The following is a 23,629-nucleotide window of genomic DNA, read 5'->3' as shown; positions in this document are numbered from 1 at the left end:
CTCTCCCTCCCTCTGTCTCTCTCTCCCTCCCTCCCTCTCTCTCCCTCCCTGGCTCACTTTTGGTTTGCCCTCCTTCCTTGGTGCTAAAAATAGACGCTCCATCCATTTCCTCAGCCAGAGCACTGTCACCGACTGACTGTGTTGATGGAGGGAGAGACACGGAGGGGTGGGGGAAAAAACAAGAGAAGGTGATGTGGGCGAGGGAGAGAGAGACAGAGAGAGAGCGGGTAGAGAGACAAAGAAAGGTTGACAGGGAAAGAGTCAGAGGTGTTTTTATCTCCTCTTCCTAACATTCTGACAAAAGTGTCAAAAAGCTAAATACTGGAACAAATACATCCATAGTGATGACACTCACACATCCAAATTGTGGCCATATGGGTTTGTCCTTTATCATGATAGACATGTAATGAGCATGACTCAGAAGACACACGTGAGAGCTCAGCACATGTTTACTTATACGTGTGTGTTGCTGTCCTTGCGCGCGTGTGTGTGCGTGCGTGCGTGTGTGTGTTGCTGTCCGCGCGCCGAGTGTGTGTGTGTGTGTGTGAGTGATTCATAGAAACACGGTTTAAGTATGTAGGTCAGCTGGAAGGAGGTTTCAGGTGGTATCGCATGCACGCAGGTGAAATTCTTCCATTTCACCCGACTGGTCTGACTGTTTCTAAGACATCTTCAGTCAGTTAAGGAAAAACATCAGGACTCAAGTGTTGTAAGCATCATATTTATGTCATTTCCATTTATTTATTGTATTTAAGAAATGTCTTCTTGTCTTGGCCCTGCGTCTGATGTTCTGCTAAACAAATAAAATGGGGCTTGATTTGTTAATCGTCAAACTGTTGATAGATAAGATCAATCGATTGATAGATAGACAGTAAGAGCTGAAGCCTCACTTTGTTGGCTGTTACTGTGCACAATGTGTTGTTTGTTTCAAAGATCAGAAGACTCCGATGATCTGGGCTTTATTTCATAACCGCAACTCACATAACAGTGTCTCAGACGTGCTTCCTGGCGGTGGAGGGGTTAAAGAGTCACACTTCATCTCAGGTGACAAACTGAGTATTTGAATCATAACAAACACGGACATGTGACCTGGTTGACTCGGTTCTTTGAGTTCATCCTCATCTCTCCCATCATTATGATACTGTAGAGATGCTGACGAGTGTTTAAGAGATTAAAGTGATGACATGGTGGAAAAATAATAAGACTGATGACTGGATAATGATTCCAGGCATAATTACACAATATTCATTAGTTCTACATACTTAAATATTAGAAATACTGTGTACCTGAGGAGATAAACAAGAATGCAAACACTCCAACAATAGAAACCAGTCAGTCATCCTCAACCAACGTGATGATGAGTGTGAGAAACACACTGTACAGAACAGAACAGAACAGTACATTCACTCCAACCAGATAAGATTCACACCACAGATTTTACGCATTTATCTTTTATCTGATCAGGAGATTTGATGCGTTTGTGCTTTGTAGATCTGCAAATAGTTACATTATTTCACTTCACATCTCTGTACGAGACAATATCTTAGATCATGCTGGGATGAACTTTGATCCAGAAAATAAAAGTTTGTCCGTTATTATTATGCTGTTGATTAAAAACAAGGTAACTCTTTATGTTGCTCTTCATGGCCTCATGGTTTCATCCTGCTTCAGTCCACAATCTCTCTCTGCGTGGCATGGGCTTGCACGTGTGTGTGTGTGTGTGTGTGTGTGTGTGTTAGGGGCATCATGACCGTGACGGTTCTAAAAGAGATCTCTTGCTTTTTATGGATCTCTAATTGACTAGTCACACAGGAACTGAAATAGCCTCTGTGTGATTCATGCAGAGACACACACACACACACACACCCTGACGTGCTGTTATTCAGTTATAAACAAGACAGACTCCGAGGCACCACACAGAATTCACCTGTTTGAATTCAGCTAATGACAGTCAGCACAGACAACATCAAGCAGGCATGCTTACGTAAACTGTAATAAGTGAATATGCACAAATAGAAGCAAACCAAATCTAATTTTAAAGCCTTGGTTATTCTGGTCGTTGTATATTTTGCTTTCTGCATGGAAAAATGTGATCTTATCAGTGAACGGGAGAAGAGCAGAGTAATTATGAACACATACTTCACAGATGAAGTGTAATAGACTCAGTAACTACAGGCTCAACAACACTGCAGCTCATCTGTATCCGTGGTGTTTTGCCATGTTAATTACGTGGAACGGATTCATTGAAATTCCTACAAAAAGATGAAACCAAAAGGATTTACGGGTTTCTATTGGTGTGTTTTGACCCATGGGTAATTAGAGGGTAAATGCTGCCCAGCCGGCTCTCTCCGTCCTGAACCTCTTGTTCACATTCCACTTATCGGTTCAATAACAATTCAATCAGCCTGAGCGTGTGGAGCAAATACAGAGCCGAGCGACCCGACGGTGGAGACGACATATTGATTTATATCAGCAAGCTTCCAGTTTCCGAAAGGTTTCTGAGAAATGGCGATAAAAACGAGTCTCAAGGACGCAACTTTGACAAGTGTGTGGATAAATCAAGTTAAATCAATCAAATCCACGGTCAACAGTGCTGACTAGTATCACCTGCAGCCGGACATTTGTGGGTTTAATCTCATTCAACCACAATATGAGAACATTGCCAACCAAAACCCATATTTCCACCGTCAACGGGAATGTGTTGGTGTTTCTGAAACAGCCATCAAAGCACAACCACAAGAAGATCTGCAGCTTTGACCTTAATACTGAGTCTAACACACACAAACGGGGAGAGATGAAAGGTTGAATAAAATTCATAACATCACAATCATTGAGGCTTTTGTCGCCACACCAAACAAATACTGAACACACACAGACAGCACGTGACCTGCACTCATGTTGCCTGGAGATCATGTTATTGACTGAAGAGGAGGTTATTCTGTACCTGTACTTAAGGGATGATGGGCGGGGAGAAGATGGTGAATGTGTGTTATGAACACGTCACAGCATGCAGAGATTCAGGAAAAACATCAGTGTTTTCCAGGGAAAGATGCTTTTCATGGAATATGGTCGAATTATAGCCTGAAGCCTGAAAGTGACAGAATGTTGCTTTTGTTGTTTTTTAAATTGTTTTCCATGGACAATGAACAAAACATCATAGGATCAATTATCAGGCTGAATATGAAACACGTGGACAATAAAATGTTTGACTTTTTCCACAAAGGGAAATGCAATGGTGGTGAACTAATGAAGAGAGGAGCAGAGGAACATGAATACAGAAGCTTTGTCTCCCCCTATGGGCCTGCATGAGTCAGCGCATTTGTGATAAACAGTAGAATGATGGACAGGTGGATTGATGGCAGCTTGGTTATGGATTGGGGGAAAAAAATCACAACACTGACAATTTGCAAAATACCACAGGCACTTAAACTTTAATAAATATTAAACATTAAGTTCTTTTTCATATGTACAGATAATGTACAGAGAGATTCCCTAGGTGCTTTTGCAGTTGCTACAAGTTAGGAATGTACCAATAATAAAACTTCTAGAGAAAAAACATAAACTGGCCTTTCAAAGCTTCTAGTTGGAAACGGTTAATACAAACAGCTTTTTTTAAATTTCATTTTATTATTTGCTTTTGGAAAAATTGTACATAAGTGAATGCATGAGGACTGCATCAGCAACAAAGCTTTCATCAACGCAGCACCCAAGTAAAAAAAAAAAGTAAAACGTCTTTCCCGTCCGCTCGAATGAATTTGTTCACCTTTCTAATAACGAGATATCAAAACATCTTAAGAGCAGAAACATTTCAGAAGCACCAAGTTTTCGCAAATGTCCCTCAACAGTCAATCGATATGTCTTTACTTCCTGAGAGACGAGAGACCCCGCCGAGACATTTGCTTTGGATGAGGCGCCGCCATGGATCCAAAACTGTGTAAACTTCCAGAGTCCCGTTGAATCCCAAAGCAAACCTGGAACTCTTTTCCCACTGTCTGGCGTTCCCACTAAAAGGCGCTCAGGCCTCCAAAAGCTCATATATGCAGCGCGCGTCTGTAAGCTGAATCAGAGAGTTTGGCCGTGTAACGGAGGGGGGACCCGGAGCAACCGGTTGATCTTATCTTATCCTACAGCAGCTGATATTAGCGGGGCTGAGAGGTATTTGTATACGTTTATGTTTGGTGGAAAGGAGCTGCAGTCCTGGGCAGTAATATAATATCAGACGCTAATGTTTATTCTAGGATTTAGTCGATTCCTAAGTGCCGATAGGGGGGTAATGCCATTTCACACACACTACATTAAATCTGTTTAATTTAGCATCATGGCTGAACGAGTGTGTGTAGGTTGGAGTGGCGGCCTAGCTGTGTGTGTTTGCACAGACGAGGCGATTTGCTTCGGATCGGCAGCCGTTTTACAGTCTGCACTTTACTCGAAACAACTGTTCAAACATTAGGCCATGATGTTCTTCTTCTCTCTCTGCAGCGGCCACTGGATCGCCGCTTTAAACCGATATGACAGAGAGAGTTTGTGGAGACGCCTGATAAGAGCGTCAGAGGGGCTTAAAAGCAAACGTCTGTTAAGGAAAACGTTCATCTCTATAAGAGAAATGAGAAGGCTTGGTTCTTATCGTGCCGCGTGGCCTCTCTTCATTCGGAGGAGGAAGTTTCTCTTCTCCTCCAGGAGTTCCTGAATACGTTTGTTCCTGGTTCTCTCCCTGAGGTTGACCCGGCGCCGAGGGATCAGGTTATTCTGAGAGATGTCGGCGTCCGCGCCGTTGACCCGGTTGTACACGATGTCGATGGAGTTGTTCTCGCTGGTGTCCTCGGTTCTCCTCCGAGGAGTTGTTGCGGCGGTGGTGGTGGTGATGGCGATGGCGACTGTTTTCTGTGGTGTAGGGGTGATGGTAGCGGGAGGCGTGGCAGTGGCAGGGTCAGAGGTCGCCACGGGAACCCCAACGCTTACTGGGATGTACTCGGGCCAGTCTCCCCATGGGGACGTGGTGAGGTCTGACATGTCATCCCTGATGATGGTGGGAATCACCACGGTGAGGCCGTCATCCAGCACCACCGTGTCGCTGACCACCGCCACGTTGCCGTAGGAAACAGTGATGCCATCGCCACTGAGAATGCTTCCACTGGTAACGGTGACGTCGCCGGCGCTGCTGATCCCTGAGACGTCGCTGTACGGCGTCGTACCGCTCGGCATCGTGATATCGTCGAGATAAATCGCTCCCGCAGGTGTCACTGCGTCTGGACTCTCAATGTGGTCTTGGTGCCATAGCGGTGGTTCAACTGTAGCCGCTGTGTCGTGCGTGATGTACGGGATGTTTACCCTCGATTCGGTGAAAGGCATGCTGGGAGTTGAGGCATACACGGCGGTGCTAGAGGCGACAGAAGAAGAAGAGTATTCTGTTACGTGTCCTGGGCTCGGAGTGGAGACGGTGGTCAGAGACGAGAGAGTCGCCGTAAGCATCTTCTTCTTCATATTCGTCTTTTTCTCGCTGGCTTTACTCTGATTGGTCTTTCTCGGAGTATTCGTGCCGTTTATGGGCGCCACATTTGGTTCCTTCTTGGGTTTTGTCTTTGCTAGAGTTTGCTTTGTAAGTTTGGCTTTGGGTGCTGTGTCCTTTTTGGGTTTGACTGTTTTGGGTGCAGGCGTCTTCTTGGCTGCGGCCTTCACCGGCGTATTCTTGGTGGCCGTCTTCATCTGGGGGTTCTTCTTCGTCGGTTTGGGCGTTGTTTTGGCCGCCGTGTTCTTCTTCTTGGGTGTGATCTTTGCTGGTGTTTCCTTTTCAGTGGTCGCTTTAGCAGAGACGTTCTTTTTGCCATTGCTCTTCGGCGAAATATCTGTTTTGGTCGTATTTTTTGGAGCAGGACTCTTTTTGAGATTCGTCTTTGGTGTGATCACTTTTTTGGGGTTCTTCTTCGGTGGTACATTCTTTTTCGGTTTGGATTTTAGAGGTACGTCCGCTTTTTTGGTGCCTTTTTTTGCCGGTTTTGTAGTTGTTTGCTGGATTCGTCCGTCCGTTGCTGGAGGCCCCGCGGTGGGTTCTGTTCCAAGCTTTGTTGGACCACTTGTGACGTTCTGGTTACGTAAGGGTGCGTCTTTGCTCTCGTCTGCGTCTGGAGCCGGCAGAGGCAACGGCTGAGCACTGAGACTGGGAGAGATCGTGGTTCCTAGACTGGTTATAAGGGAAAACACAGTAGGGACGTAAGGAATCGCTTGTGTGCTACCGGTTGAGTCAAGGAAGAAAGGAGGTGTGGGAGTGTTGGGAGCAGATGGAGTTTGTTGTGTAGTGCTGGGTGAGCTGGGGAGGAAATGGGAGATAGGAGTGGTGGGACCAGGTGGAGGAGTGGCAATGTTTTGTGTGGTAGTGGGTGAACTAGGAATGGAAAGCGGGATCTGGAAAGTGGAGACAGGTGGATGAGAGTTCCTTCCTGTTGTACTTGGTGAACTGGGAATGGAAAGAGGGATGTGGGAGGTGGAGACAGGTGGATGAGAGCTCCTTCCTGTTGTACTGGGTGAACTGGGAATGGAAAGAGGGATGTGGGAGGTGGAGACAGGTGGATGAGAGCTCCTTCCTGCTGTACTGGGTGAAGTGGAGGTGAAATGAGGGATGGGAGTGGTGGAGGCAGGCGATTGAGGGCTGATGGTCCACAGAGATGATCTGGTGGTGGGCTGGATGGTGGTGAGGCCCGAGCTGAGGCTGATGGTTGGAGTGGCCTTGCTGGGCTTGGTGGGCCTGACTGGCCTGGACCAGGTGGTGGAGATGTCTAGAGGCTGTGTCAGGGAGAAGTTGCTGCATGACTTGCAGCACATGCGCTGGAAGTCCGGCAGAGAGCAGTAGCGCCTCAGCGTGTCCATACGGCAGAACACCGAGCGGTCTCCATGACAACTCTGGCCTGCAAAGGAGAGAACAGAGAGCTGAGAGACTGGGCGCGGCTGAAAGTACGTGTCTTAGATTACAAGGACATTTAGCTGTACCATGAAAAGTGAGCCAATGTGTTTGCATTTTTCTGCATCTGTGTGTGTGTGTTAGCTTGTACAGAAACACTGAAAATGTCTGTGTGTGTGTGTGTTGCACACCGTGCAGAGTAAAGTAGTAAAGCCAGACCATTAGCAGAGGATGCAGGAAAGAAGAGGAGGAAAAACCCAAACATGTAGAGCAGTCATGACATTAGTCCAGAACAACTGAAATGGAAAAAGAAAAGTGGCCAGTCGGATCAATCTAACACAGCTGAGGATGAACTTTCATTCTGTACAAATCGGTGACACTACATTTGAGTATTAAGCCAGTAAAAAACAGCTGCGTTCCCCTGGCAACATGTGACACTTTGGCCTTTTCCCCTGCTAAGCGACATAGCCAGTGAACATTCCTGCTGAGAGAGAAATCACACTTTTTAAAACATGTTTATTGATACAATGTTGCTGTTGAGAATGACAGGAACTGAAACAATGAGATGTACGCCCCCGCCCCTCCCCCGATCAATATAGAGATATATTCTTTTCTTAAGAAAAATAATTCAACTGTATCGAAAGTTACAAGTTCACAGTCACTTTGGTAAAACACTTCATTACTTGGAAATCAACCAGTCAATCAGATTATCGATTGAAGAAGAAAACAAAAAATCAAATGAAGTACATAAATGATATCTGCTGTTTCAAAATAAAATACATAATATTCATGATGATGTAAAAACTGGAATGGCACATTAAGTGTCATATGAAACATTTACAAAACATTAATAAAATTTCCCTGATAAATCAAAGTGCATATAGACGCAGTGCACGTAGTCCATCTGAATGTTTCTTCAACGTTAGCCAAACGTTAGCCAGCCCCACGCAGCAGGCCAGTGAAGCCACAAAACAGTTACCCATAGTATAGAATATTATAGAAGAAGATAACAGTCATGAACATTATTAAATACAGTCAACACCAATGTTATATACAGTATCGCACTGCTGGTCTGGCTTTGGTCTCATAAAGTCCAACATCCAGCAGAAGGAAACCTTGGATAGCTCGCTACATAGTCACAACAGAAATATGTGATCACAATACAATGACAAGTCTGAAGTGTTTTTTTAGATGCCGTGTGTGTGTGTGTGTGTGTGTGTGTGTGTGTCGATACCCTAGGCCCTTTGTTAAACCCTTTCCCTGTAGTCGGACGCTGGTCCAACATCACCGTGGTAGGTTTGATGGTTGGCGGGTGTGAGTTTGTTAAGTTGGTTTGAAGCTGCCTCTATTCCGAGTGAAACTTTGAATGAGTAAATCCATCCCTTTCACAGATAAATGCCATTACATTCAATCCAAGATAAGGCATTGTTCATGTGGTTAATGTTCATCAAAATAAAATGAGATCGGATGCTCTCAAATCAAAGTTTATGAGGTATTTCTGTATCTGAGTGCGATGGGTAAAAGCCCGAATGATGAAGCACTCGCAAACACACGCATGAACGCAAACACAAGTATGAACGCACACACGCGCTCGGACGCTGACGACACTGCTACACACTCGCTCACAGACACGCGTTCAGTTGCTCGCTGGAGCCACGAGACGCACACGTACATGCACATACACACGCATACACACGCAACGCTGTGTATGTATACTCGCGCATACATACAGACAGACAGGACAGTAACACACACACACATACATACACACACACACACACACACATACATGCACACACACAGGTGGTTATGGTTGCAAATGTGCATGACAAAATGTGATCCTATCCTTAAAGAAAACAAGAAGCAACAGTAAACCACTGATCCATCTGAGTGAATGGAGAGGCAACTAACTGACCAAGTCCTGCATAATAAGGTCTGACCCCTTTCCCCAAAACACGTTTCCCTTATTAAAGATTCATCTGTATTCATGTAAAATCAATAAAAAAATACACATAACAGTCAAGGATCTAAGCGATCAATAGCAGTCCAAAGGTTTTAGGCAAATAAGCTACAGCTTATTCATGGTAAAACATTATTCATATTATTGTTACTCATATAGATTTAGATTTATAGATATATATTTATATATATATTTATATATAAATACAAATATATTTATAGATGTATTTGTTTAAAGTCTGCAAGCACAAATAAGCTGCATTTATTGATCTTTAGTATAACAGTCAAAGAGAGGATGGCTGATGATGAGGTGAAATGGGAAGCAACCTCAAGCGGTCAAACTACCCTGTATTTTTTTTTTTATTCGCCTTTACCTTAAGGATCGTCACCTCGCAGGTCCCTCCCCCAAAAATCAAAAGGTTTACTTATGTCACTTCCTGTCCCTGTGCTGAGTTCCTGTCAATCTGAGAATGGAATGCTGAATGAGACTTAACCACCATTCTCATTCCCGCATGGAACCAGGATGTCAGATGAGCACTTTAGCAAAGATGTCCTCATTGTGACAAGATCACATTCACAATAAAGCTTTCATATTTTTAATACTTTTTTTCTATATAGATATTTATATACCTTTTGTGTTTATTTTCACACCTGTTTCTCCCCACAATGACAGTGCGCTTTGAAAAGTAAAGAGCGCAACTGCATCTCGGGAGTGGTAACCCATGACAACACGCAGCTAGCTCGCGCAAAACATGGCCGGCGAATACAGAGGGGTCGCTCACAGATGACCGGCTCTTCAACACGTCTGAGAAGGTGCCAGTTACAACTTCTTCACCTCGGACACTTCAATTCCATTTTCACCTCCAATTTGTAAGTTGATCTTTTGAGTTTTCGACTGGCCGACGGTTACAACACAATGCTCCACAAAGGAGAGAGAGAGATAGAGTGACAGAGCAAGAGAGAACCAACTAGCACACACAGGAGCCAGAGACCTCCCCCAATCAGAGCCGTCTCAGACACAGAGAGAGAGAGACAACACCCCCCCAAAAGAGAAGCGAAAGCTTTGCCGCTCGCTCACGGGCGCGGGCACAGGCACGGGGCACTGGGAGGGGGAGGGGGGGTCAGGGGGCCAGCCGGGGCCGGCCCTGCAAAGACAGGAGGACAGAGATGGGCAGCGCCCAGCAGAGGACAGACATGCAGCTGCGGCTGCCGCTGTGGAGGCCGGGCTGGGAGCTATAGAGGGGGGGTTTACGTGGAGAGCTGGGGAAGTTGGGGCTGGGCCGAGTCATCCACTGGGTCAGGATGTTGCCGTTCTTGTTGAGGTCAGATGAGCCCCCTGGAGGAAAGGAAGGAAGGAGAGAGAGAAGGAGAGAGAGGGGAGGAGAGAGAGAGGAGGAGGAGGTCAAACTCATGCTTTGTTTCTATACGTACAGCTGTGCTTAACACATTATGCCGGCTCTGTGCATACTTGTGTGCGTGTGCGTGTGTGTGTGTGCACTCACTGGCACATGGATCCAGGCGACACCTTCGGATGGTGTCGGGTTTGCTGTCCAGGCACAGGCCGATGGTGTTGTCCCTGGTGTGGCACAGCGCCTGCCTCTGCTGAGTCCCGTTACCACAGCTTACTGAGCACTGGACACACACACACACACACACACACACACACACACACACACACACACACACACACACACACACACACACACACACACACACACACACACACACACACACACACACACACACACACAGAGAAGAAGACATTCAGACTTAAATGCTTTCAAGCTCATTAAATGTAAAGTATGAAGGCGTTAAGAAGGTGAAGCATTCCAGGTCGCAGAACCACTTTGACATTTCTGATATCTGACTAATTATGTTCTCATGAGCTTAAAGAGAGACTGTGACTGATATTATCTGGAATAATAACTCTTTAAGTGTTGAGCACAAGAAAATGACCCAAAACTTTCTTATATCTGAAGGTTTTTCAGCCCTCCGCTTGAAGCAGGTCCCCCCCTCCAGTCTGTGTACCTGTGTCCAGGGTCCCACCTTCCACTGGGCGGGGCAGGGGTGTCGGTTGCAGGGTCTGCGGGACTCGGGCCGGTCGTCGTTGCAGTGCTTGCTGTGGATGGAGCGTGTGGTGTTGTCTTCCAGCGGCTGGACGCAGCTGACGGTGCGGATCTGCAGGCCCGCCCTCCCGCACGCCTTACTGCAGTTCAGCCACTCCTCCGTCACCCAGCTGGACAGAACACACACACACACACACACACACACACACACACACACACACACACACACACACAGAAGAGCAGCGTCCTGGGATGAATTCTACAATGGACAGTGCAGGAGTTAGTGTTTCTTTGTATGAGCGGTGGGACATACACAGGCGGGGGACACGGCTTCTGGTTACACTCCCTGATCTCTCCTCTTGGCTTCATGTTGGACTTGTTACAGAAGCTCTTGTGGACCATCTTGCTGTCCACCTTCCTCCTGCAGCCGTATCGCAGGTACTGCTGCCCTACAGCGGGGGAGGCAGAACAGGACATGGAAATGTAAGCGCACACAAACACACAGACACACAAATATACACACACACACACAACAGCTCTGTGTGGCTCTACCTCCTCCGCAGGGCTTGGAGCAGTAGGACCATCTCTTGGGCGCCCACTCGTAGGCGCTGTCCTCTACCAGCATGTTGTCCAGAATGGCTGAGTCGCTGTCCATGTTCATCATGTACTTATAAGACAAGTTCACGTCCTCGTCTCCGTGCAATTGCATCTACAGACAGATAGAGAGAGAGGGAGAGAGAGAGAGAGAGAGAGGGAGAGACAATTAGCGTTTGAGTCTTTTTCTGATTCCTTATAAGATCATTCATATTCATGTTCAAGTGTACCATGATGAGAACTCCATGTCTGAGAGGGCCGGAGGTCTGCAGCGTCTCCTTGTCGTTGTCGTTCTCATACTCCCACTCGATGCCTTTCTCTATGAGCGAGCGGGAAACGGGGTAGTCACTCTCCCCGTTTAAGAAGAACAGTCCAGATGCTACGTTCTTCACAGCTGCAGAAGGGAGACAAACGCATGAAGAACACACACACACACAAACATATTACACATATATTTACACAGCTGCAGTTTCTCACACACACGCACACACACATGTACCACGTCACTTACCTAGAGTGTGTGAGGTTGCTTTCAGCTCTTGGATCAGCAAATGTCTCGCCCCTCTTGGGACTTCAAGGACTTTGAGGAAACCTGAAATGAAACACACATCTGCTCCGTGACTCCGGCTTCATTACGTCCTCATCTCAAACTTTCTGACTCAGAGCTTGTAATCCAGTAAAAGGCCGCCTGCGTTGTTACACCACAGATCCCTGCTGCCTTGTTAACTTCCCTGCACTCCGTCCTGCTCTCATCCACCGCAACAACGTCTCATTCTGGGAATTTTAGTGGTAAACTTGAGTATCTAAGTCTTTACCCATGTAAAGTTACACAATGTGCTTAAAAACATGAGCGCAGACTGAAGTTTGACGTAACTGCTTGGCAATGCTTCACTCAAATTTTGCTGTATTACAAATCTTCCACTAGAGGGCGATGTTTAGTTGAACATAAGTGAATGAAGGGGAAAATGAGTCCAGATGATAAACAAACGATATAAACATTGATGGAGGTATGGACCTTGTTTCTTGGCAGTGCGGGTGATGGTGTCTTTGAAGGTTTTGCAGCTGGAGTTGTCTCCTCCACACACTCCGCACTTGTCCTCCTGCTTCGAGGAGCCCACCACGCCATCACAGCCTACTTTCTGCACGGGAGGGGGGGGGGGACGCAGGGGAAAGTTAAACATTTCTACACGCTCGCCAAAGACACAGACAGGACGTATGCAAAACACAGACGGACAGTCACTCACCTCACACTCGCCGCGTACACACACGCTGTGCGGGTCCTTGTAGGAGCAGCGCGTCCCGTCCAGCACCATCTTCTGCATGAAGACAACGTCTTGGGTCTGCTTGGACTGGCAATGTAGGTGGCAGCGTTTGTTAGCTGGAGAGCAAGAAAGAGAAACAAAACAGTTCATGGTGTCAGAATCAGGACGGCACAGCTGCAAAGAGATTCATATGTGTGATCACATGACCACGACTGTGAGTCACTCAAGCTGTTTCCAGTGACTTTCTGTGACTCAAACCACAGGAGCCACAGATATAAAACCCATGGATGACATGATGCAGAGGCTGTATGTGTGTGATGTGGAAGAGCAGATGTGTAACTTGTGTGTGAGGCTGAGGAGCTGGAGGATCTCTGCAGCAGCTTCACTCTGCTCTTACACTTCTTACTTCCAGAGGATTCCACAGCGCATCTGTCAACTCGCGGGAAATAGAGACGACAAAAGAAAACAACCTGCGTGTCAAACCATCTGAACAAACGCTGCAATTTCACACTCAGAGTCGCTCCTTTACCCGACGTCCCAAACTCCAGAGATGACAGACGGCCAGTGGAGTTCAATTTCACAGAGGCCGTGCAGTTTTTCTCTCTCTTGTCGTCTGCGAACTCTCACGCACAAAAAAAACATTATCTGAGACGGAGAGAGCCTGGATGAAAACTATGGCATTTAGAAATGATAAGGAGGGAGAGAGGAAGGGAGGATTGTTTTGCGAGGGAGCCTTGAGTGGAGCGTGACCCCCGTTTAGACGCCGCGACAGCTCAGCACTTTATGCACGGGTCTACCCTTTAGTGGGACGATCAGTTAATACCTAGCAGGAGAAGCAGCAACACCGACACTTAGAGATGAGCCGGGTCTACGTAAACACACACACACACACACACACACACACACACACACACACACACACACACACACACACACACACACACACACACACACACACACACACACACACACACACACACACACACACACACACACACACGAGGAGGACTCATGTCAGACTCCAGATGTCAGCGACTGACAGCTCAGAGCCACAAATATCAAACCCAACAGTAATCTGCTACGTTTGGCTTTGTTTCCCAGATTGGATTCCTTCTCTCTCTCTCTCTCTCTCACTCACGGTCTGTGTGTTCATAAGGCAGCCAGTGGTTGTTGTTGCTGTGGAGCTCGACACGAGGCTCCCAGCACTGCTCCTCGCGTGTGTCGCTGTAGATGTCATCGCAGACGTCGGTGTTGCACATCTGGAACTGGTACGTCGTCCCCATGCAGGTGCGCCCCCCATTGGCCGGTCTAGGGAAGGAAGGAGGGAGGGAGAGAGGGAGGAGAGGGAGAGAGGGCAAAGCAGAGGACATGTCAGTGATTTGGTGAAATGTGATACGGGAGGATTATGTGAGAAAAATGGATAGATGCCACACAAAGATGAGAAGAAGAAGAAGAAAATGTGGAATAGAATCCCCTCAGTCTGAAGTTGAGTAATGGTTAATTCTTGGAGAGTCAGCGGTGATGTAATGGGACTAAACAAGTAGGTAATGTGAGAGATAAAACCAGGATGCTGGCATAATGTTCAATTCTGTGTTGGTTTGGCCACTGTGGCGTGTTTGATGAGCTGTGTGTGTGCGTGTGTGTGTGACGCTGTGCTGCTGTGAGTTCTGCAGTCCTGCAGGCTCTTCCTTCCTCTCAGGCCTCTTTGTCTCACTTGCAGAATATTGAATAACCTAACTTGAGGAAAAAGGGTTATTAATGTATTAATGCTCTCATCCCATTACGCAGCGGCTCTGCACTCGACAAAAAGCACCACACACACACACACACACACACACACACACACACACACACACACACACACACACACACACACACACACACACACACACACACACACACACACACACACTCAGGAGGGCGAGCGGAGCTGGACTACAGTATATATATAATCCCTATTCTCTATTTAAGTAACTATAATTATGTTTTTTAGTTTTTTACGTTAAGTTAATTCACAACTTATCAGAGAACCAATGACCAAAGGAGACTTGTTTGTGTGGTTTATGCCTCATCACCTTTGACCTCTTTACAGTCTGCACATTTGTAAGGAATCCCGGAAATGTGTGGGATGAGATCATATTCATTTGTACAAACCAGGTTGATCAATGAGGCCTGATGTTTGCACTTTATCTCTCTCTCTCTCTCACACTCGCACTCACACGGACACACACAGACATAGTTTCATACCTTGGATTGTCACAGTCGCGTGTGCGAAACTGAACCCCTCCGCCGCAGGTGCGTGAGCACTGGCCGAACTCGCTCCACGAGCCCCAGTTCCCATCCTGCTTGATGATGTCAGGGGTCAACCAGATGCAGTGACCTTTAAAGCAATGCTGCAGTTGGCCAACAAAAAAAGAGAGAGGGTTGTTTGGTCAAATCTTCTTCTCTTGGTCAGACAACAGGGTGGATGACAGAGGGCTTAAGGCTGAATACCTTCCCGTTGCCACACATGGTGCCATCGATGGGCGGCCCTTTCTTGGTCTTGCAGAAAAATGGATTGTCTGGGTGGCTGCACCACAGCTGCTTACAAGGGTCGAAGGTGCGATACTGAGAGAGAGAGACAGAGACAGAGAGAGAGAGAGAAAGAGAGAGACATTCTTACAATCTCTGACTAACACACACACAGTGGGTAACAGACTGACCAATCTTAGCATTCAACCAGCATAAGACAGCTGGAATGACACTGAACACTGAATATAGAGAGCAGAGAGCAGAGTGATGAGAGGAGAGATATCACAACAACAGGAACCACAACAGTAATATCATCAACAATCAAAAGGACGACAGCAGCAGCAGTGGTCAGTGAGGGTTCGCAGCCCTTGAAATGTATCACTGCACTCTACTGTACACACAGCCACTCATGCAAACCAAACCAAAGAATGAGCGACAAGACTCTCCGAATGAGACAGCCTGCGCTTTAATTAGGTCACCAGGGAGGTCAGAGGGCAGAGTGTAAAGGGTTAAAAGGCCAAACGTAAAAGATAAGGTCTCAGCGACCTCTGAAACGTCCTTGGGGACAGATTAAGGACTAATTTCTCCTCCTTATCTGATAGGAACTATTAACGTGGATACCACCAGCCTGACCTGCAGTCCAGTGTTACTGGGTCAGTGGCCTCCTCCCTCCTTTACTGAGACTTCCCTACCCACCGTGACCCCAGGGGACCTTTGCAGGTCAGAGGGCGAGTCTAAATCAATGGCCAGACTGTGGTGGGTAATCAACAATGACATCCGACTGGAGGATCCTAAAAGCTGAGGTGAAACATGTAGCAACAGCCTCGGCTCGGGCTCAGGCCTTTTTCCCGCCAATGGGAAAGAAATCTTTCCAACTTTTTCCACTCATTTACAGCCACGAGTGTGTGCCAGTATAATGAGGCTCTTCCTGCCAGTGGTTCAGTGATTTAACACAGATTTGCAGGAAAAGAATTTGGATAAAGTACACGTCATCCATTGAACTGCACCCGAGGAAACTGAACCAACCGACCAGCACATCCACGTGTTTTGGCCGCAATTTGTTGTCGAAATGTGAGCGTTTTAGAATCCTACAGACTAGTGTCAAAAACATGATGATGGGCACGACAAAAGTACAGATAAAGAAAGAAAACCAATGAGCAACTTTACAAACAATTACGACTTCAGAGGACAAGTAGAAACAAATGGAAATAAGAGAAGAACAAAAAAAAGGTAACAGAAACGGGCCACGTCTGCTGAGAGATGGGGGGGTGGGGGGGGTGGTGACCTTACCTGCGTTCCTGACTGGCCCGCCTTTTGTAGCTGAGGGAAGTGGGGTTTGACAAGAGAATAGAAGGTAATCTAGCAATGCGTGCAAAGCCTCCGAACAAACCCTCCCGTCTATTAAGCAACAGCTCCGTGCCACAGTGGCTTCACAGTCACAGAGGCTGAGTGTGTGATGGTGCCCAGCTGCCGGAGGGGAGTTTGTTTCCCCCCCCCCCCTGTTATGTGACTGGTTCATGTAAAGGCACTGTGGTCGTACCAATGCGAGCGTTCATATCATTAGAATTCATGTTAATATGCGGAAAAAACAAGCTATCAAAAGCAATTACCTGCTTTTAAGCATGATGTCATTCCCCAGAGTGGCCGGGAGAGGAAAGCAGAGGACATCAGAGGAATGTGAATAGCTGCGTGTGTGTGTGTGTGATTTGTTTCATTACATGCGGACAGTGTGAGAACGTGTGTGTGGGAAAACGTGCAAATGCTTAAATGAACTGAAAAAGAACAAAACTCAAGAAACATCAGTGTGGAATTCAAAAGTGATTAAACCTCAACTGGGATAAACTCATCATCATCTCAGGAGATACGACAGAGGCCATGGAGGTAGAAGTCGCACAGGAGCTGTGTGTGTGTGTGTGTGAGTGTGTGTGAGGTGACGAGCAGATCTCTTACCGCGGTGCACATGGTGTAGCCCACACCGAAGTCGAAGCGGCACTGCTCGTTCATGGAGTAGTGCAACCCGGGGAGCTGAGGCAGCGACGGCCAGTTGTGTTCGAAGGGGTCGTCACGGAGACAATCGTAGGAACTGAGACATGAGTCCGAGGAAAACAACCACGTCATCATCACCATCATGTACTTTGTTTATTCACCTGCAAAAACCTTATTGTGTCTTTCATGATGTCGTTTTAATGACACATGGGGATTCAATGTACAGATTGTGTGCGTGTGTGAGTTTGTGTTGTGTGTCTCACCCAAGGTAGCGTCCGAGCTCATGCATGCTACATCTGGACCAGTGGAAGCGGTGGAAGGCGGCTTGCACCAGAGGAGCCATGATGCTCCCCATGTGCACCTCGTCCCCACAGCGGTTCCCCTGGCCGTCGTGCTCCATCCCCAGCCTGCAGAGAGAGAGAGAGTGGAAGGGGGAAGGAAACGAGCAGGAGGAGACAGGTGAAGGACAGGCGGGAGGAGATGACGGGGAAGAAACAAGGGACAAGGACGTTGGAAAGGAGGAGGAGGAGAGGGAGGAAGAGCATTAACAGTTAGAGGTGGAGTCCTTTAGTGTGAATTGTGTGATCATGTGATTGATGATTTCACAGCCTTAAAAAAATAGATCCTTAAAAATTGGGGAGTGGTTTAACATTTAATTTGACCTTCTGATGATATTTTGCTGCCTTCTTCAATAATATTATGTTGATGAATAGCTGCAGTAAGGAGGATAATATTACTCAGAATGTGTGTGGAAGCTTTGCATAGACTACTCCTCTTGTAACTCCAATGTAACTCGATGCATCACACACACACACACACGCACACACACACACACACACACACACGTCATCATTATCAAAAATGCACTTACACGTGTCCGGTCTCATGGGCCACAACAAAGGCGGAGGAGAAGCCGTCCTCGTGGTTCAAAGTGCAGCTCCTCACCGGATGGCACATACCTGTCACTGGGGCGTAACCTAAGCAAAAACACACAGACACACACATCTAAGCAATTGTTGGCTTTTTGATGTGAAACGTTAAGTGTCGGACTTGCGATTGATGCAATTAGATTGGCCAGTCAAGGGTTTGGGGGGATGCAGCTCTCACACACACCCACCAACACACACACACACACACACACACACACACACTAAACCACTCCCTTCCGCTCCACATATGCCGGCTCCGTGCAGCTCCCTCTCTGCTCTTCTGTCCTGTTCTGCCTTTAATTGTAAAGCGGTGGCTGCTCTGCTCTGACTATTGATTTTCCTGCTGCTGAAGGCTGAGCCCAAGGGCGGCTCAAGGGCTTGTGGATACTCGGCCACTGCCTTTAGAGGCCTCTCCCCTGGGCCCGCCTGTTAGCCTGCACTCTGCTGCACACAAAACCACCAACCACCAAACACAACACACAAGGCCCAGCAAACCAGGGGAGGATGTGCAGGAGGGAGGGGGTTAAGTTTGGTTGAACAGAGGAGCGGCGATGTGTTCGGGTGCTGTGGGTGCTGAGGGGGAGATGCACGGCGTGGCGTCTGGTTTGTTACCCTGCATGCCGGACGGGCCGAATTCCTGCCGCGTGAGGAAGATGGCGTGGTCGTGATACTCGGCGTCCCCGGTGTCCGGCTTCTGCTGCAGGAAGGCCCAGCGGCACACGTTCTCTAGACTCTGAGACGGGTTCCCCAGCTCGATCAGGCTCATGGACTGGGGCGAGAGAGAGAGAGAGAGCGAGAGCGAGAATGTATATATTGTCACAAAATATAAGGAAATTAAACAGGCTGTGATGTCGAACTTTGGTACAACATCCACTGAGGCCTGTAGGGGGCAGTGTCACAATGTAATATGTTGATCAGAACATTCGACAAATCGCTGAGGTGTACGACACAAACACACACACATATGTGCACACACACATGCGCACAATGTAAAAAGTATACAGACAATAATATGAAGCATCTTGTAATCATCATTATTTGAATAATGATTCAATAATCCATTTCCAAAGAACAGCTTATTGGTTGACAATTAAGGCATAGAAACAGAAGTCAAGACAAATTACAGATAGAAAAAAAATCTATGAAATCAGTAGATGATATGTTACATCCCAACATCCCTTCTGTTCACCTTCACCTCTCATGCTCTTCCTCACCAGGATGGCCACTCTCCCCCCCTCCCCTTCCTCACAAGTCTTTGCATCTCTCCTCCTCCTCTTCCTCCTCCTCCTCCTCTTTCTTTCCACCTCACATTTTACATTCGCGCACAGTTTTCACACATGCAAAGTGCACAGTTGACTCAAACATCCTTGTGTGTGTGTGTGTGTGTGTGTGTGTGTGTGTGTGTTGTGTGAGCGTGTTGCAGTGAAGACATATGGCCTGCCTCTGCACACATGATGGAGTGTGAAGTCTGCACTCCGCACTAACACCCCCTTACAGAGTGTACGTGTGTGTGTTTATCATGTTGTTCATCAGGTGCTTATGTGTGTGTGTGTGTGTGTGTGTGTGTTTACATATCAACCTGCTTTAAGCCGAGATGTTCGCTTGAAATCTGTGTTTTCTTCATGTCTTCTTCATACGTACATGTTCAGAGAGTGTGTGTGTGTGTGTGTGTGTGTATGTTGAGTGTGGGTGCGCCTGCATTCAGGGTCACATGACCAATCTGCAGGCTGTCTGGGTGCAGCTCTGTTGCCACGGTAATTGGGGATGATGGACAGCCTGAGCTTTGGCTGAGGCTGCATAGGGGCTGGCCCAGAATGACCAATGCAGGCGTGTGAGTGTGTGTGAGTGTGTGTGAGTGTGTGTGTGTGTGTGTGTGTGTTTCAGGGCTCCGGTGGGACAGCAGACATGCAGAAAGAAGAGGATGAGACAAGGCGAGAGTGGAGTAATAAGTATATAACCGGGCACCTATTCAGCAATAAAATAATTTGTATCATCCTGTGGGGTAATCCCTGCCCCCGCCCGCTCTTCCTTTATCTCTTTGCACTCTCTCCTCTCCTCTCCTCTCCTCTCCTCTGCCTCTTCCTCTCTTTAGCGCAGGCGGCGGATAGAGTTACAGCGGAGAAGAAAAGGATGCTACCCCTCCGTCCGGTCTCTCCGCTTATGAATGAGGGAGGGCTATCATTGATTGTTTATCTTTCCCCTGGACTTCCCATGATCCTGTGCTGCAGCCCGCTGGGAGGAAAGGCTGATTGCATAACGGGCAGTTTTCTGTGTGCTTTGGTGCTGAACTGTGAAGGCGTGCGACTTGAAAACACTCCCCTGGGACGCCGCATGCTTTTAGCTCCTCTTTTGCTCAGTCCACTGGAATAACAGGCTCCAGGCATCAGTGCATGCTAAGGAGTGCGTGTGAGTGTGTGTTTGTTTCAGAGTGTGTACGAGTGTGTTTCTGGTGCCTGGTTGTACTTACTGTAGATACTTAGATGCAGTTCGTAGAAAGTAGGTGCTGTGTCTCTTTAATGTGTCTTTTTTGCTACAATAGCTTCGAGTCTTGTCTGGTCTTACCTTGCCGTAGCCAAGCATGATAATCCGGACCAGCACCACATTGATCTTGGCTCCCAGTGACTGGTCGTGGTAGATCTCATTCACCTACAGTCACACAAAGACACAGAAGGGGAAGGAGAAGACTCAATGGAAGTACAGGATAAAATAGTAAAAAATCGAGTATCCAGCTGAAGTTTACCACCAGATCGAGCAAACAGCAGGGGAATCTAGTCTTGTTTTGGAAGTGTCAAGTCAGCCTCATGTCTTGGCACTCGAGTATATAGTTAAGACACGGGTCAAGTCTTAACTTTATCTTAACTGTAAGGTTTGAAGCCTAAATGTACTCACAAGTCCAAGACAAGTCACAAGTCAGCCACGTCAAAGTCTAAGTTGAGTTGTCAAGTTATTTGTATCATGCCAAGTTAAGTCTAAATCATGTGACCCGGGTCCACATCACTGCAAGCGACACGTTGACATGAGAGAAAAGCAAAAAGGGAAAAAGGAGGTGAAGAAAGAGCTGAAGGCACTCCGTTTCCCATGAGTGCAGAGGGAGAGGAGATGAAGGAGGAACGATGCAGAGGAAAGAGCCTAATGCAAGGAAACAAGGTAATGTGTGACAAGGGAGATGCAGAGAGCACTGCACTGATAACAAACACACACACACAAGAACACACACTACAGCATGGAGAGAGAGAGGAAGAGAGAGAGAGAGAGGGAGAGTAAATTTGTGCAGAAGTTGAGGCCTGCTGTCCTCAGTGGCTCTGTGCAGTGCCTAATGAGGCAAAGGGATGTAAAAACAGACAGCCATAATGAGATGGCTGATGGACAGGCTGCAGAGAAACGAACACACACACACACAAAGACACACACACACCCACACACACACGGAGAGGTAGAGAGGAGGAAACAGAATCACAGACACATCCAGTGAGAGGAAGGTATGAGAGTGTTGAGGAATGCTGCAAATAGCGACAGGAGAGACAGGAGGAAGGAGACGAGACGCCGCAGCGAGCGAGCGAGCGCGGCGGAGAGGAGAGGAGGAGAAAGCTTGAAAGGGCGGAATAAATGATGTATTTGTATTCTTGGAAAACAAACAGAACACAGTGAAAGGAGAGCGTTGGAGTAACCTGATGCTCCGTCTGCATTCATGTTGTATGAAATCAAATGACCTTTGAACTCACGATCACAACTTCTCAAGATGGACTGATTCCATTTGTCCTGTTATAACAATATCCTGTATCTGTATCAAAGACAATCATGATCACACTACTTTATTTATCAGAAGAAAAAGTCGCTATTAAAATGTATCCAGATGGAATTTCACCTATTGACAGTCTATCATGGGTTAAATATGCCCGTTTTCTTGTCTGAGCTGCTGCACCTGATCAAATGGAAGCTATAATTAGCCGAACACTAAAAAACACTAAAAATCTGTGTTAACGTGAGGGAGAAGCTGAAGCTGTGATCATAAAGCACACTCAGGGCAAAATACACACAGAAACACAACACACAAAGCCCCACACAGGTGTTTCAGTCTGTCCCTCAACACAACCAAGGATGGACCAGACTCAGACTTACACACACACACACTCACACACACGCACACACACACACACACACACATTTGATAAACATTGAAGTCTGAACGATCTTGATGATTTGTATTCTAATGAGACAAAACAAGAAGCAAGTCTCCTGTCTGTCTGGAACATTTGCATGAGTGTATTAACTTCACATCTTTACTAAGGAATAAAGGGATTTAGGTGAAGTATGACTGGACTGACGGACGGACAAGAAGAGACAGAGAGTGATGAAGGAGAAGTTTTCCTCCTGCACCCTTGCTTCTTTTACTTTATAAATAGTTGCTAGGAAACCACCAAACAAAGACTGAGATCTGTTATCTTCTGAGTTTGTATCTGTGTGTGTGTGTGTGTGTGTGTGTGTGCCTTTGTATGTGTGTGACTGTGTGTGTTTGTGTGTCTGCCTGTCTGGCTACCTTGCTGTATTTCTCTTTCTGTCTCTCGGTAACGTTTGTCTCGCTCCCTCGTTATCTTGGCAGGCTGAAGTGAAGAAGTGACACACAACAGTTGGATGTGTGTGTGTGTGTGTGTGTGTGTGTGTGTGTGTGTGTGTGAGAGAGAGAGAGAGAGAGTATGCATGATGCATCTGTGTTTGTTTGTCTGAGGCGACATGGGCACCAGGGTGGGTCAGTTCACACTTGGCGTGAACCAGCCCGTTTCCTTGACAACTGTTAGGTCAATAAGGGGTGGCTGACTCCTGGGTGACCCCAACACAACAAAACTCCACTCTAATGAGACACACACACATTCACACACACACACACAAAGGCAGTGTGGCATTCTCTCATTCCTAATGTTGTGTTTGTAATTGTGTGCTGCAATATTTTTTACACTTATTATTTACAAACATTGATGATGATTTAACGGCACCAGAAAATATTCATAATTGAGTTGTTGCCCAGTGGTCAGTCTGTGCCACTGCACCTGGCAGTGACAATGGATTTGGACCTACCTGTTTGTTTATAAGTTGTGGCTCAATCAATCAATCAATCAATCAATCAATAAATAAATTGAATGAATTAAGACAGCACTTTCTATAGTTTCAATTGGTGATTGACAAAATAAAAGTAAGGAAGATGATTAACAACACAATAGTACAAAAAATGTTAATTTGAAAAAATAATAAAAAAATGTAAAAGTGGTAAAAAATGTAAAGTAATCAAATAGGGCAAAATGATAAGTTCAATTAAGAATAGTAATAATAATAATAATAATTTTATCCGAAATGAAGATAAGAAATTAAAATTAAGTTTTCTAAAGATGTAAAGATAAATAACACAACATGTAAAATGTCAACATTTTCAGCTGG

General features: G+C 46.6%; 1 protein-coding gene across 1 annotated transcript in view; it reads right to left on the bottom strand.

Annotated features, from left to right (window-relative positions):
- Positions 1-3,419: 3,419 nt before the first annotated feature.
- The window catches only part of LOC143011967 (A disintegrin and metalloproteinase with thrombospondin motifs 2-like), an 87,018-nt gene continuing 66,808 nt past the window's right edge, over positions 3,420-23,629 (bottom strand). The window contains exons 5-22 of the mRNA XM_076164990.1: positions 20,762-20,845; positions 18,812-18,968; positions 18,142-18,247; positions 17,534-17,677; positions 17,235-17,367; positions 15,267-15,380; positions 15,021-15,166; positions 13,912-14,081; positions 12,756-12,889; positions 12,527-12,650; positions 12,023-12,103; positions 11,742-11,905; positions 11,470-11,626; positions 11,231-11,366; positions 10,880-11,087; positions 10,354-10,483; positions 10,104-10,187; positions 3,420-6,899 (exon numbers count right to left, since the gene is read on the bottom strand). Of these exons, the coding sequence (XP_076021105.1) occupies positions 4,621-6,899; positions 10,104-10,187; positions 10,354-10,483; positions 10,880-11,087; positions 11,231-11,366; positions 11,470-11,626; positions 11,742-11,905; positions 12,023-12,103; positions 12,527-12,650; positions 12,756-12,889; positions 13,912-14,081; positions 15,021-15,166; positions 15,267-15,380; positions 17,235-17,367; positions 17,534-17,677; positions 18,142-18,247; positions 18,812-18,968; positions 20,762-20,845 (4,551 nt within the window). The 3' untranslated portion in view covers positions 3,420-4,620. The remainder of the gene's footprint in view (positions 6,900-10,103; positions 10,188-10,353; positions 10,484-10,879; positions 11,088-11,230; positions 11,367-11,469; positions 11,627-11,741; positions 11,906-12,022; positions 12,104-12,526; positions 12,651-12,755; positions 12,890-13,911; positions 14,082-15,020; positions 15,167-15,266; positions 15,381-17,234; positions 17,368-17,533; positions 17,678-18,141; positions 18,248-18,811; positions 18,969-20,761; positions 20,846-23,629) is intronic.

Source organism: Genypterus blacodes, unplaced genomic scaffold (assembly GCF_046128005.1).
Source record: "Genypterus blacodes isolate CSIRO-AG114 ecotype Tasmania unplaced genomic scaffold, CSIRO-AGI_Gbla_v1 ptg000139l_1, whole genome shotgun sequence".
NCBI classification, from domain to species: Eukaryota; Metazoa; Chordata; class Actinopteri; order Ophidiiformes; family Ophidiidae; genus Genypterus; species Genypterus blacodes.
The sequence above is the reverse complement of the archived record's forward strand: the minus strand, read 5'-3'. Positions and strand labels throughout refer to the sequence as shown.